The sequence below is a fragment of the Saccopteryx leptura genome, chromosome 5 (genome assembly GCF_036850995.1).
Source record: "Saccopteryx leptura isolate mSacLep1 chromosome 5, mSacLep1_pri_phased_curated, whole genome shotgun sequence".
Taxonomy (NCBI): domain Eukaryota; kingdom Metazoa; phylum Chordata; class Mammalia; order Chiroptera; family Emballonuridae; genus Saccopteryx; species Saccopteryx leptura.
The window spans coordinates 39,542,413-39,555,570 of record NC_089507.1 but is presented as its reverse complement, the minus strand read 5'-3'; the positions used below and the strand labels follow the sequence as shown (position 1 = coordinate 39,555,570).

Genomic DNA, 13,158 nt, shown 5'->3' with positions numbered 1-13,158 from the left:
GGGGAAAGTTTGAGAGGACAGCAAAATCTAGAATATACGTTGAGAATAACAACTCAAGCAAAAAAAAAAAAAAAAAAGAAAGGCAGCAGACTTAATGAAGATTAATAAGCACAATCAGCTGGCTGTTTCCAGTGGAATGGTCAGGCTCTTTTCCCCAAATACCTCAGCCACTTCACAGAGATGGTGAAGACCAGTGGTTTTATGTTCATAAAGTACTTCAAAAAATGTAATGATAGTGTGATTAAATATTGAGAAATACCAATATTAAACTCATGTGCATAGTTGATCCTTTCAACATCCTTTCTGAGAGTAAGTTTTTTGGCCAACATTACTAATTCCCTTTTACTCCACTTATATCCAAATAATCTTCAAAGTACTTTATGAATGTTAGAGTTACACCAACACATAAGTTAAATCTATATTTGTATGTGCAGTTCACATCACTCCAAAGAAAGGCAGAAAATAAAAAAATGTGTTACCCAATTTAAACTTCAGCAAGCATATTAAGAAAGCAAGCCTGTAATTACCCAAATCAGATTTTAGTCAAGACACCATCAGAAGGTAGGAAAGGACAAAGGTTGTATGTTGCGATCTAACTCTGTATCTATTAATTCCCTCACTTCTTCAGAAAACTGTTTTACAAGATACTATTGTTTGTAGAGAAAACACAAAAAAATATGGCAACAGAAGCATAACATAACTTTAAATGACAAATCTATAGGTTTAGAGTCAAAATCTATAAGTTTAGAGTAAAAAACAAAGGCCCACTAACTATAAAGCCTATCAGACTTTTAAAAATACCTCCTGAGATGAAAACTGTAATATGGTGATAAAATTATATTTGGGGAAGTAGATGATTCACCTAAAAAAATAAAAATAACAACAACAACCCCCCCCCCCCCCAAAACCTACTATTCACCTAAATGCATAATGAAGTGAATGGATTAGAATTGCTCTAACGCCATCTAAGCCATTCCAGCTATTAATTATATTAACAAATTGGTGAAAAAGATAAAAGCTGTATGAAAGCTCAGTATCAGTAATATAAAATATAAACCAATTCTGTTTATAATCAAAGCATACCCTTCTTAGTTCCTCCTATGCAAATAAACAAAAATCCTACCTGCTTGTTATAATCTCTCAGTCCACTTTCCATTATTGCTAATTTTTCTTGTAACTGATGGACTTCCTGTTGAAGTTCTTGAATTCTGTAACACATTCATAACTAATGCCAATACACTTTTGTTAAGAAATACAAAATAATAAGAAATGAAACTAGATATATTCTTTAATAAATTCTTTGTTTCTCAATAAATTATGAAGTATTGTGACATGCATAAATAGGAAACACCATCTTGTAGAATTAATTTTATAAAAACAGCTAAAAAATTAAGTGGTAAATAATTTGAAACTCAGATACATTATGCAATAAAAGACCTACTATTGCATTGTGATCCTTAGGACAATTCCTTGAATTGCTGCTGCTAGTTTTTAGGTTCAGGAAATTGAGGGTATAGTACAAACTTCACAATATTATTAAGTGAAATAAGGACCTTTGAAGGGTTTTCTGATTCTTACTAACCCTATATTTCTAACAAGCTATCCTATAACCCTGGAGAGAAGAAAAATGTTGAGAAATACTACAATTTCTCAAGTAATCACAGCAAAACAACTACTCTTTTCTGGAACCTGTTAATTCTGACAGATTCAAGATTTGTCCAAACACCTGAATTCTACAATTGCCAAATGTATTTGTACTACATCCAACCTTTCCACTCATTAACATATATATGATACAACCACATTCACACTGGAAAGAAAGCCTAAAGCCAGGTGTGTTTTCAAAAAAGATTTTCCATGGGTGAAGTAAGTGAGGTTGGACACAGCTTGTTCTTACTATTACCGGAACCAATATTTTCTACTAATCTAGGTTTAGGGAAAGAGTACATATGCAACTGCACTCGTATGTATGTACAAATGACGAATGCCAACACAGTATGTACGTGCAAATTAAAACAACATAATCAAGAGACTAATGCCATCTACGATGGTTTGATAGAAAGAAAAAAATGATAAGGAGAAAAATAAAAACAGAAAATAACATATATGCAGCCAAAAATAGCTCCTTAAATAATACTAACACCTTGTCTAAGAAGCCCTAGATTATACTGTGACAGAACACAAAATATTTCACTGTTAAGATAAATACAGGTACATAATACTATATTCCATGAAAATAACTGAACTAAGAGATCCTAATGAGTACCTCAACCAAAGTTCTTTTTTAGATTATTATATTGAGATTAATAAAGTGGAAAAACTGCCCCATATTCTCTGCATGATTTACAAAATTAAAAGTTATCTGCATTATTTCCACTGGTGTATTCCGTATTTTAAAATGTTCTCCAGTTATGACCATAGAAGCTGTCACTAGAGCTCTCTTGCTTCTTTGAACCCCTTAAAATTTCTTAATGGCATTTTGTGTATTTCTCCTGTCTCATCTTCACTACCAAAATGTGAGCTCCTCAAAAGCAGCAGCACCATCTCATTCATTTTTATAACACTTCCATCGTGCCTTTCCTAGAAAGCTTAACGAAGTTTTAATAGAAATGAGATGTTTCCAATTTAAGCAAATAACATATAAAGCTAAAAAATCATAAAACAATCATTTCAAAGCCAGTTATAAATCTACCCATGCTCATCAGTGTTTGACATAAATTTGAAGTAACAAAGTCTTATAAAAGATAACCTGACTTTGGATGATGAAACTAAACATCAAAGCAAGTCTACTGAAAAAAGGTTCTGATGGCACTAAACTATTTTAAAACAAATATGGACAGAAACATCAGGCATATCATCTATCTGAAATCAAAGTTTCAAGACAAGTAAAGACATTCTATATTCAGAATACATCCAAAAAGTTATTTACTGAGTACTTGGGCAAAGTTCTGTGGGAGATACAACAATTAAGGAGACAAAGCTTTAAAGTCAAGAAATTTACAGTTAATCAAGTAATCAATTAATTAAAATCAACAAAAAATTACTTAATGCACCTGTTATCAGCCACTTGCAGGAGGTCTGCAATGTAAGGGTCATCTGGCTGAGGAACTGGATAGGAACTGACTTCAGAGGGAGGGACAGGTTCGTCAATCTGCATACGCTGGCGCCTGAAAGCAATATTTCTTTTCTTGCCACCTAAAAAACAAATGTGTATTTCAATAAATTAAAAAGAAACAAACAATTGCCTTAAAATTAAATATTCGAGAAGGTTAGCATTTTTGTTATAAACTATGTCTCTAGCTCATATTATATATGGATAAAATATTTTCTCCCCCATATTTAAATACTCACCCTGATCTTTAACCTTTAGTCTTCCTAAAAACCTCAACAGACATGGATATGAAATGTTTTATTTTCTGCGTGCTTGGCATGTGTGCCCAGATTTAATCTGTTCCTCCAGTAGATGGGGACCAGATATTGGCAACATTAAAACTTAAGCATGGTCCTGGCTGACAGACTCAGTGGCAGAGCGTCGGCCTGGTGTATAGATGTGCAGGGTTTGATTCCCAATCAGGGCACACAGAGGAAGTGAACATCGGCTTCTCCACCCATCCTGTAGCCACGGTTCAATCGGTTCAAGCGCATCAGCCCTGGATGCTGAGGATGGCTCTGTGAAGCCTCCTCCTCAGAGGCTAAAAATAGCTCAGTTACAAGCATGGCCCCAGAAGGGCACTGCCCCAAGACAGGGGTAGCTGGGTGGACCCCAGTCCCGGTGCATGCAGGAGTCTGTTTCTCTTATCTCCCCTCCTCTTAGTGGAAAAGAAAACAAAAAACAAAAATCTTAAGTGTGCCTTGTGGCATTTATTACTGTGAGCACAAGAAGTCACCTCCAATAGAAAACTATCAAACAAGGAGCTTATGGCGTGAAAACTGCTTTAATACATATGCTTATTAAACAATGCCTGAAACTTTAATTAATAGAAGTAAAATTTTAATTAGTAAAATTAGTATCTAAGGGAATGCCAGCTGTAATTTAAAATCATGCTATAACCTGAATTAATAGGGAATGTTTTACTAATTGTCCTTAAAAATAGCAGAAGTAATTTACTTTTTTCTTTTTTCTCTTTTAGTGAGAGACAGACACAGAGGGACAGACAGGAAGGGAGAGAGATGAGAAGCATCAATTCTTCATTGTGGCACCTTAGTTGTTCATTGATTGCTTTCTCATATGTTCCGTGACCAGGGGCAACCGAGCCAGTGACCCCTTACTCAAGCCAGTGACCTTGGACTTAAGCCAGCGACCTTGGGCTTCAAGCCAGAGACCTTTGGGCTCAAGCCACTGACCATGGAGTCATGTCTATGATCCCATGCTCAAGCCAGTGACTCCACACTCAAGCTGGTGAGGCTACACTCCAGCCAGTGACCTCGGGGTTTTGAACCTGAGTTCTCAGTGTCCCAGGCCAATGCTCTATCCACTGCACCACCACCTGGTTAGGCAGGAGTAATTTCTTTTAATGAATATATCCTGTCGTACTGCCACCGTATGGATAATACCTTTTCCAGAATCTAGCCAAGATTAGACATGTATTTAAAAAACTCACTGATCTTCATGAAGAAAAGCATAACCCACAACTCTTATCTTCCTTAGAATCCTAACAAGTTTGCTATACTCTTATCTCTCACTTTAAGGATGAAGCAACTGAGTCAAAAGTATTTAAATGATCTGGTTATAGTTATATACCTAAGCAAAAAGAATCATATTCGCCCTGGCCGGTTGGCTCAGCGGTAGAGCGTCGGCCTGGCGTGCGGGGGACCCGGGTTCGATTCCCGGCCAGGGCACATAGGAGAAGCGCCCATTTGCTTCTCCACCCCCACCCCCTCCTTCCTCTCTGTCTCTCTCTTCCCCTCCCGCAGCCAAGGCTCCATTGGAGCAAAGATGGCCCAAGTGCTGGGGATGGCTCCTTGGCCTCTGCCCCAGGCGCTAGAGTGGCTCTGGTCGCGGCAGAGCGACGCCCCGGAGGGGCAGAGCATCGCCCCCTGGTGGGCAGAGCGTTGCCCCTGGTGGGCGTGCCGGGTGGATCCCGGTCGGGCGCATGCGAGAGTCTGTCTGACTGTCTCTCCCCGTGTCCAGCTTCAGAAAAAAAAAAAAAAGAATCATATTCTTCTTTATCTACTGATTTTCTTCTTTGCTTGCTTTTCAGTTTCTTTCAATGAACTCTTAAATACAACCTTTCCTAGGGTCTGTCTTTGGTTCTCCTCTCTTTCCAGACTACATAATCTCAGTAGACAGTTCCTACCACACCCATAGCTTCAATTCCCAAGATACTCTAATGACTCCCACCTTGAAGCTCCATCTGGAACCACTCTTCTAAGAACAGATCTACTTATCCCACTGCACACTAAAAATCTCAATGTGAATGTCCCATGGGTGTAACACCCTCAACACATCCAAAACTGAACTCCTGTTCCACCTCCCACATTCTCAATCTTAGGAAATAGTACCATCATTCACCCACAGAGTCATCTGAAACAAATCTCAGAATTCTTCTTACCTGCCTAGTTTACCACATTCAGTTACCACATTTTAGAGATCACACCTCCTGAATCTCTCTTGAATCTGTCCCACTCTTTTCTCAGGAAACTAGATCATCCTCCTTTTTTCCTCAATCTTCTAGTTTCTTCTAAGATCTTTCTCACATTTCCCCATGTCTTCTGCCGTTGGCTCACAGTCTGCCCCTCCATCTCATTTCCTGCCATCCTGAACTCCACTGACTCTTCCCTGCCCTAGCCTCTCAGTTCCACATCTGTCAGCTCTCATGAGTTTCCTCTCCACTTCGCTTCAAGCACACAACACGACTGTGCTTGGACTTTGTCACCATTTAACTATGCTAGCTTCTAGATCTTCAACTCTCTTCTGATCATACATTCATCCTGGCCAAATACCAGGTCCACACCATGCTCTTTAATCTCTCAATCTCTATCTCATCTCATAATCCTGCACTTCCCTAGGCCTCATTTACTTCTATTAACCTTGATCCCATGCTTTAGACATCTCAACGATCTTGTCACTAGTACTGGACTTCTTCCACCAACTTTATACCTAGACAACCATCAACTAGGATATGCCCCATCATCATTTTTTCTTGCTCAAGAACTACTGAGCATAAAGCTAAAAACAGTAAAATAAACTAAGAAAGTATGTTTTTTCCAAATTCTTTGAGTATGGATCACTTTTCTAACTAAAATAATAATAATGGTAATAGAAAAGAGAATTTAAAATAGTGATTAAGAAAATAATACCTGGCCTGACCAGGCAGTACTGCAGTGGATAGAGCGTAGAATGGGATGCGGAAGACCCAGGTTCAAGACCCCGAGGTCGCCAGCTTGAGCACGGGCGCATCTGGTTTGAGCCAAAGCTCACCAGCTTGGACCCAAGGTCGCTGGCTTGAGCAAGGGGTTACTGCTGTAGCACCCCGGTCAAGGCACATATGAGAAAGCAATCAATGAACAACTAAGGTGCCACAACAAAAAACTGATAATTGATGCTTCTCATCTCTCTCTGTTCCTGTCTGTCTGTCCCTATCTGTCCCTCTCTCTGACTCTCTCTCTGTCTCTGAAAAATAAAAAACCTTTAGAAAATAAATAAATAAAATAAAATAAAATAAAACCTGGACATTGAAGTTAAATGTTTCATATCTAAGAAGATATATTATAAGCATATGTAAGAAATACTACCTGGATATGCAGAAATAAATCAAAAAGTTTATGCAACTACCCAAATACACAGAGTATTTTCAAATACTGAAGTCTAAGTATGAAAATCCAAAGTCCTAAAAAAAAATAATAATAAAAATAAATAAAATCCAAAGTCCTATTTCAGTTAATAGTTTAAATATCTTTAAAAAATTAAGATGTATATAATTTGTTCGGAGAAGGAGCAGACTTACCTGGAGTTTGTACAACGGCATGCAAATTCTTTTCTTGAAGTTGTTGAATTTTTTCATTCTTAGCTTTGCTCTCTTTCTCCAAAAGTTTGAGTTTATGAACATATTGGTTATTCAGAAATTTCAGATCAGCTGTTTCACATGCACACTTCTTCAATGTAGTTTTCAACTCTTTTTTTTTTTTTTTTTACAGAGACAGAGAGAGAGTCAGAGAGAGGGATAGATAGGGACAGACAGACAGGAACAGAGAGAGATGAGAAGAATCAATCATTAGTTTTTCGTTGTGACACCTTAGTTGTTCATTGATTGCTTTCTCATATGTGCCTTGACTGTGGGCTTTCAGCAGACCAAGTAACCCCTTGCTCGAGCCAGTGACCTTGGGTCCAAGCCAGTGAGTTTTGCTCAAACCAGATTAGCCTGCACTCAAGCTGGTGACCTCGGGGTCTCGAACTTGGGTCCTCCGCATCTCAGTCTGATGCTCTATCCACTGCGCCACCACCTGGTCAGACTAGTTTTCAACTCTTAAAAGATTCAGAGACTATTTTACAGATCAAGCAGTCTATGGGTTCTTCCACTTTACAAATATAAAAAATCATCAATTTAAAAGGTTCTACCTCCCTGGTCGGTTGGCTCAGTGGTAGAGCGTCGGCCTGGCGTGCAGGAGTCCCAGGTTCGATTCCCAGCCAGGGCACACAGGAGAAGCGCCCATCTGCTTCTCCACCCCTCCCCCTCTCCTTCCTCTCTCTCTCTCTCTTCCCCTCCCGCAGCCGAGGCTCCATTGGAGCAAAGATGGCCCAGGTGCTGAGGATGGCTCTGTGACCTCTGCCTCAGGCGCTGGAATGGCTCTGGATGCAACACAGCGATGTCCCAGAGGGGCAGGGCATCGCCCCCTGGTGGGCATGCCGGGTGGATCCCAGTCGGGCGCACACAGGAGTCTGTCTGACTGCCTCCCCGTTTCCAGCTTTGAAAAAATGCAAGCCCTGGCCGGTTGGCTCAGCGGTAGAGCGTCGGCCTAGCGTGCGGAGGACCCGGGTTCGATTCCCGGCCAGGGCACACAGGAGAAGCGCCCATTTGCTTCTCCACCCCTCCGCCGCGCTTTCCTCTCTGTCTCTCTCTTCCCCTCCCGCAGCCAAGGCTCCATTGGAGCAAAGATGGCCCGGGCGCTGGGGATGGCTCCTCGGCCTCTGCCCCAGGCGCTAGAGTGGCTCTGGTCGCAATATGGCGACGCCCAGGATGGGCAGAGCATCGCCCCCTGGTGGGCAGAGCGCCGCCCCATGGTGGGCGTGCCGGGTGGATCCCGGTCGGGCGCATGCGGGAGTCTGTCTGACTGTCTCTCCCTGTTTCCAGCTTCAGAAAAATGAAAAAAAAAAAAAAAAAAAAAGAAAAAAAAAAGAAAAAATGCAAAAAAAATAAAAAATAAAAAAAATGAAAGGTTCTACCTGATTTTTACACATGCTTTTTTGAAAAGCTATTACCTTTTCTACCACAGTAACAAAACTGTAAAATAAGTCATTAAGCACAAAAGGAAATCATTTTTTTTTCCTGCTGGATAAGCCTAATATAAACCATGGCTTTTGATCCAGTAACTAGAGTAGGAAGCTAAGAAATCAGGGCTTTCAATAGAATGTAAGAAAATTTTATAATAATATAGCTATATTGCCTGACCTGTGGTGGTACAGTGGATAAAGTGTCAACCTGGAACACTCAGGTCACTGGTTCAAATCCCTGGGCTTGCCTGGTCAAGGCACATACAGGAAACAAGTACTACGAGTAGATGCTTCCTGCTTCGCCCCTCTTTCTCACTCTCCCTCTCTTTCTTTCTCTGTCCAAAAATCAATCAATAAAAAATAATATAGTGATATAATTACCCTTTGCCCAATACTTTTTTTATTGTACCTTCTAGCTCAAAGATGGGGTATTAAAGAATCAGAATGATGTGTGGCTTTTACCTCACTGTAATCCTATTTTCAGTACAGGAAAAACAAAAGTTGTTTTAAGAACATTCACTCTGTTTTAGCAACTAATCTTTCCTATAGCGATTGTAAATCTAAAATTTAATCCAGATATAATGTAGACAAATATGGATATGGAATGAAAATTTATTTTACTTCTTAGGACTCTTCAACAAACCCTACAGAATTTCAGGAGCTGTTAGCAAGATGATGATCACATTTTCTAGTAAACAGTTTTAAAATGAGATTAGCCCCTCCCACATATAAAATCAAAGGGACAAAAAAATAGGGCATTAAAAAAAATTGTACCTTTAATGTGTTGGGCTGATTGTTCTCTCAGTTTCATTAATTCCAGGTATAATTCATTATTTTCCTTACATAATTTTGTATTTTCAAGTTTATAAGGTTCCAAAACAAAATCAAAATTGGCACTTTCTTTTTCAGCTTTCACAGTAGATAATTTTGATTTCCGAAGACTTTCTGTTGTATGAACTAGGTCACTAGAATTAAAGGACAGAAAATGTAAATACAGGGAAATATTCCATTAACTTTCTTTCTTTCTTTTTTTTTTTTTTCATTTTTCCGAAGCTGGAAACGGGGAGGCAGTCAGACTCCCGCATGTGCTTGACCAGGATCCACCCGGCATGCCCACCAGGGGGCAATGTTCCGCCCCTCTGGGGCGTCGCTCTGTTGCACTCAGAGCCACTCTAGCGCCTGAGGCAGAGGCCACAGAGCCATCCCCAGCGCCCAGGCCATCTTTGCTCCAATGGAGCCTTGGCTGCGGGAGGGGAAGAGAGAGACAGAGAGGAAGGAGAGGGGGAGGGATGAAGAAGCAGATGGGCGCTTCTCCTGTGTGCCCTGGCCGGGAATCGAACCCGGGACTCCTGCATGCCAGGCCGACGCTCTACCGTTGAGCCAACCGGCCAGGGCCTCATTAACTTTCTAATAACAAATATATATATAATTACAAAAGGCTAAAATATGTTAATGCTAAGTGAAACCAAATCCAAAAGCAAAGACTAGGAGTCTTTCAAGGTACTAGGAAGTATTAAAAATGTCTTTCAACAAGGTTGATTAAAAGTTAAAAACTAGATCACATCATTATAATCATCTTCAAATCTCCCCTCTCACTCATCCCATGTCCAATTAGTCAACTGATCCTACGGAATCTGTGAGTTATATGTTCATTCAGCAAATATTTAATGAGTGCCTGCTCTATGCTAAGTGCCAGGTACACAATAAATAAGAATGAGTTCCTAACCTCAAAGAACACAGACCAGGGGAATATTTACTCCTACAATATTTATTGAGCAGGGAACACAAAAAAGGATCCATTACCTTGGTGCTTATATTCTAAGGATATTTTGTCAAAAAGTTATAATATTATGTGATAAATTCAAGAAGTATTTCAGTGTCAACTATGTGCTCAGCTTGTCTGAGGTACAGCAGTGATAAAATCAAGTCTCTAGTCTCATGAAGTTTGATTTTTTTTTTTTTTTGGCAAGAGTGTGAGAAAGAGAGGGACAGACAGAGAGGAAGGGAAAGAGATGAGAAGCATCAACTCATATTGTAGTTGCAGCACTTTAGTTGTTCATTGATTGCTTTCCCATACATGCCTTGACCGGGTCTCCGGATGAGCCAGTGACCCCTTGCTCAAGCCAGCAACCTTTGGGCTTAAGCCAGTGACCATGGGTTCATGTCTGTGATCCCACACTCAGGCCGGCAACTTCAAGTTTTTGAACCTGGGTCCTCAGTGTCCCAGGTCAACACTCTATCCGCTGCTCCACCATCTGGTCAGGCTCACGAAGTTCGAATTCTAAAGGGAAGTCATAAAGGAGTTTCCAGTAATAAGTAGTAAGGTGGCACGTAACAGACAAGATAGAGTCCTGTAGACCATATAGCTATTCAAGCACAAGAACAAGAGGAGGAAGGGATTTTACAGCCAGGGAGAACAGCATGTGGAGACACCAGGGCTGAGTGTACCTGTGGTAGGGAGCTTAAGTGGTTCAACACATGGGAATGAAGCTGCAGGGATAGATCAGGAATGGTTTGGAAGGCTGTACTGAAGACTGTAAAATATTTTTCATCCACTCTCTTTTCCATCATTTCTTATAGTCCTATTGCAACAATTTGCAACCTTCTCCATCTCACGGCACACATAAATTACGCCAATTCTGCAGCACACTATAAAATATCTTTGCTGATCTGACCAAAGAAATAGGTATAGCTTTGACTCATTCACACCTGAAGGCTATTGTCATTTTTTATTTGACAATTTAAGGGAAAAGAGGTCAGGGCCCGGACTAAATAGTCAGGATTGGCATGTTTGAAAACTTCCTGCTGCACACCGGTGTGCCTGCTGTGGCACAACTGTTGCAAATCGCTGTCCTATTGCAAAAGCTCCAGAAGCAATTTCCCTGCTCCAGGCTCAAACCACAGTGAGAGAGCTCATATGAAAAAGAAAATCACAAAGGATCTTTCAGTTAAGGTAACATGTAATAACTAAAGAAATGACTAACCACATTATTGGAAAACCACTATTAACATAATAATAATTAAAGTCAGTGAGTGAGGCTGACATAGAATTCTTAATTATATCAGAAAGCCACATTAAAAAACTATAATTCTATTCATAGAGAAAATGCTCAGAAATGCTTACCCTGGAACGTAAAGCGTGAATGGTAACCCTAGAGTTTTGCAATGTGGAGGCCCTGAATTGATGATAGAGGAGTAGGATCTAAGATGAATTGATGCACTTCAGATGATTTAAGAACTTTTCAAAAATCTACCCATTTCTGCCTGACTGATGGTGGCACAGTGGTAAGAGCATCAACCTGAGATGCTGAGGTCCCAGGTTCGAAACCCTGAGGTTGCTGGCTTGAGCACAGGATTGCTGGCTGGAGTATGGGATCATCAACATGACCTAAGGTCACTGGTTTGAGCCCAAAGGTCACTGGCTTGAGGCCTAAGGTTGTTGGCTTGAGCAAGGGCTCACTGGCTCAGCTGGAGCCTCCCAGTCAAGGCACATATGAGAAAGCAATCAATGAACAGCTAAAGTGCCACATTACAAGTTGATACTTCTCATCTCTCTCCCTTCCCTTCCCATCTCTTTCTCTCTCTTAAAAAACAAACAACGAAAATTACTCATTTCTTTATTGTAGCATGAAGTTCAATCACAGTCTATAAATAGGATTAAGGATCATAGAGGTTTAGAACTGTATTTTTATCTTTACCTGAAAAGTTTTTCTACCAAAGGTAAACACTCCACTGTCAGAGTTTGGCGGTATCCCAACTGATCCAATCTTTTTCTAATATTGATATACTTTCTTTCTGCAGCTGTATTCATCTTGTCTTCCAAAACTAGTTTTCTTCACTTCCAAAAATTAAAGTCCTAAAAGAAAAGAGTGAAACATCATTCTATTATTATAGCTATTGTTATTGTTTTATGATAAAAAAGGAAAGATTTTAATCAGAAGCAATTATATTTTTCTTTTTAGGTAGGTAGATTTCTGGATATCTAAATTGATTTAAATAGAATTCTTATAAATGCACTAAAATGAAAGGCATTAAAATGAGTATCTGTTCACAAACCTGTATGTAAAAAAGAAAACAATAAAGCTTCTAGAAGAAAACAAAGAATATTTTCCCAAACCAGAGGTAGGCAGAGAATCCTTAGAGAAACCTCTTTAAAAAGCACTAATATGCCTGACCAGATGGTGGCACAGTGGAAAGAGCGTCGAACTGGGTGGGACGCAGAGGACCCAGGTTCAAAACCCTGAGGTTGCTGGCTGGAGCACGAGCTCATCTGGCTTCAGTGCGGGCTCACCAGCTTGAGCGTGGGGTCGCTGGCTTGAGTGTGGGATCATAGACATGAACCCATGGTCGCTAGCTTGAGCCCAAAGGTCACTGGCTTGAAGCTCAAGGTTGCTGGCTTGAGCAAGGGGTCACTTGTTCTGCTGTAGCCTCCCCCAATCCCCGTCAAGGCATATATGAGAAAGCAATCAATGAACAACTAAGGTGCCCCAATGAAGAAATGATGCTTCGCATTCCTGCCTATCTGTCCCTCTCTCTGACTCTGTCTCTCTCTCTCTCTCTCACACACACACACACACACACACACACACACACACACACACACACAAAAGCACTAAATATAAAAGAAAAACTTGAAAAACTGAACTTCAAAAATTAAAAATGTTTGCATATCAAAATATTCTATTAAGGAAACAAGGCAAACAAAAGTGGGAGAAAATCTTCATATA

The 13,158-nt window shown here is 40.2% G+C and overlaps 1 protein-coding gene across 4 annotated transcripts in view; it reads right to left on the bottom strand.

Moving 5' to 3' along the window:
- CEP135 (centrosomal protein 135) overlaps window positions 1-13,158 on the bottom strand; it is a 73,887-nt gene that overhangs the window by 57,839 nt on the left and 2,890 nt on the right. For 2 of the 4 annotated variants that reach the window (XM_066385550.1, XM_066385549.1), the window contains exons 2-6: window positions 12,130-12,287; window positions 9,206-9,396; window positions 6,948-7,115; window positions 3,054-3,195; window positions 1,124-1,208 (exon numbers count right to left, since the gene is read on the bottom strand). In XM_066385550.1, the coding sequence (XP_066241647.1) occupies window positions 1,124-1,208; window positions 3,054-3,195; window positions 6,948-7,115; window positions 9,206-9,396; window positions 12,130-12,242 (699 nt within the window). In that variant the 5' untranslated portion in view covers window positions 12,243-12,287. Of the gene's footprint in view, window positions 1-1,123; window positions 1,226-3,053; window positions 3,196-6,947; window positions 7,116-9,205; window positions 9,397-12,129; window positions 12,288-13,158 lie in introns of those variants that run through there. The other 2 variants (XM_066385551.1, XM_066385552.1) reach the window with 2 other exon arrangements.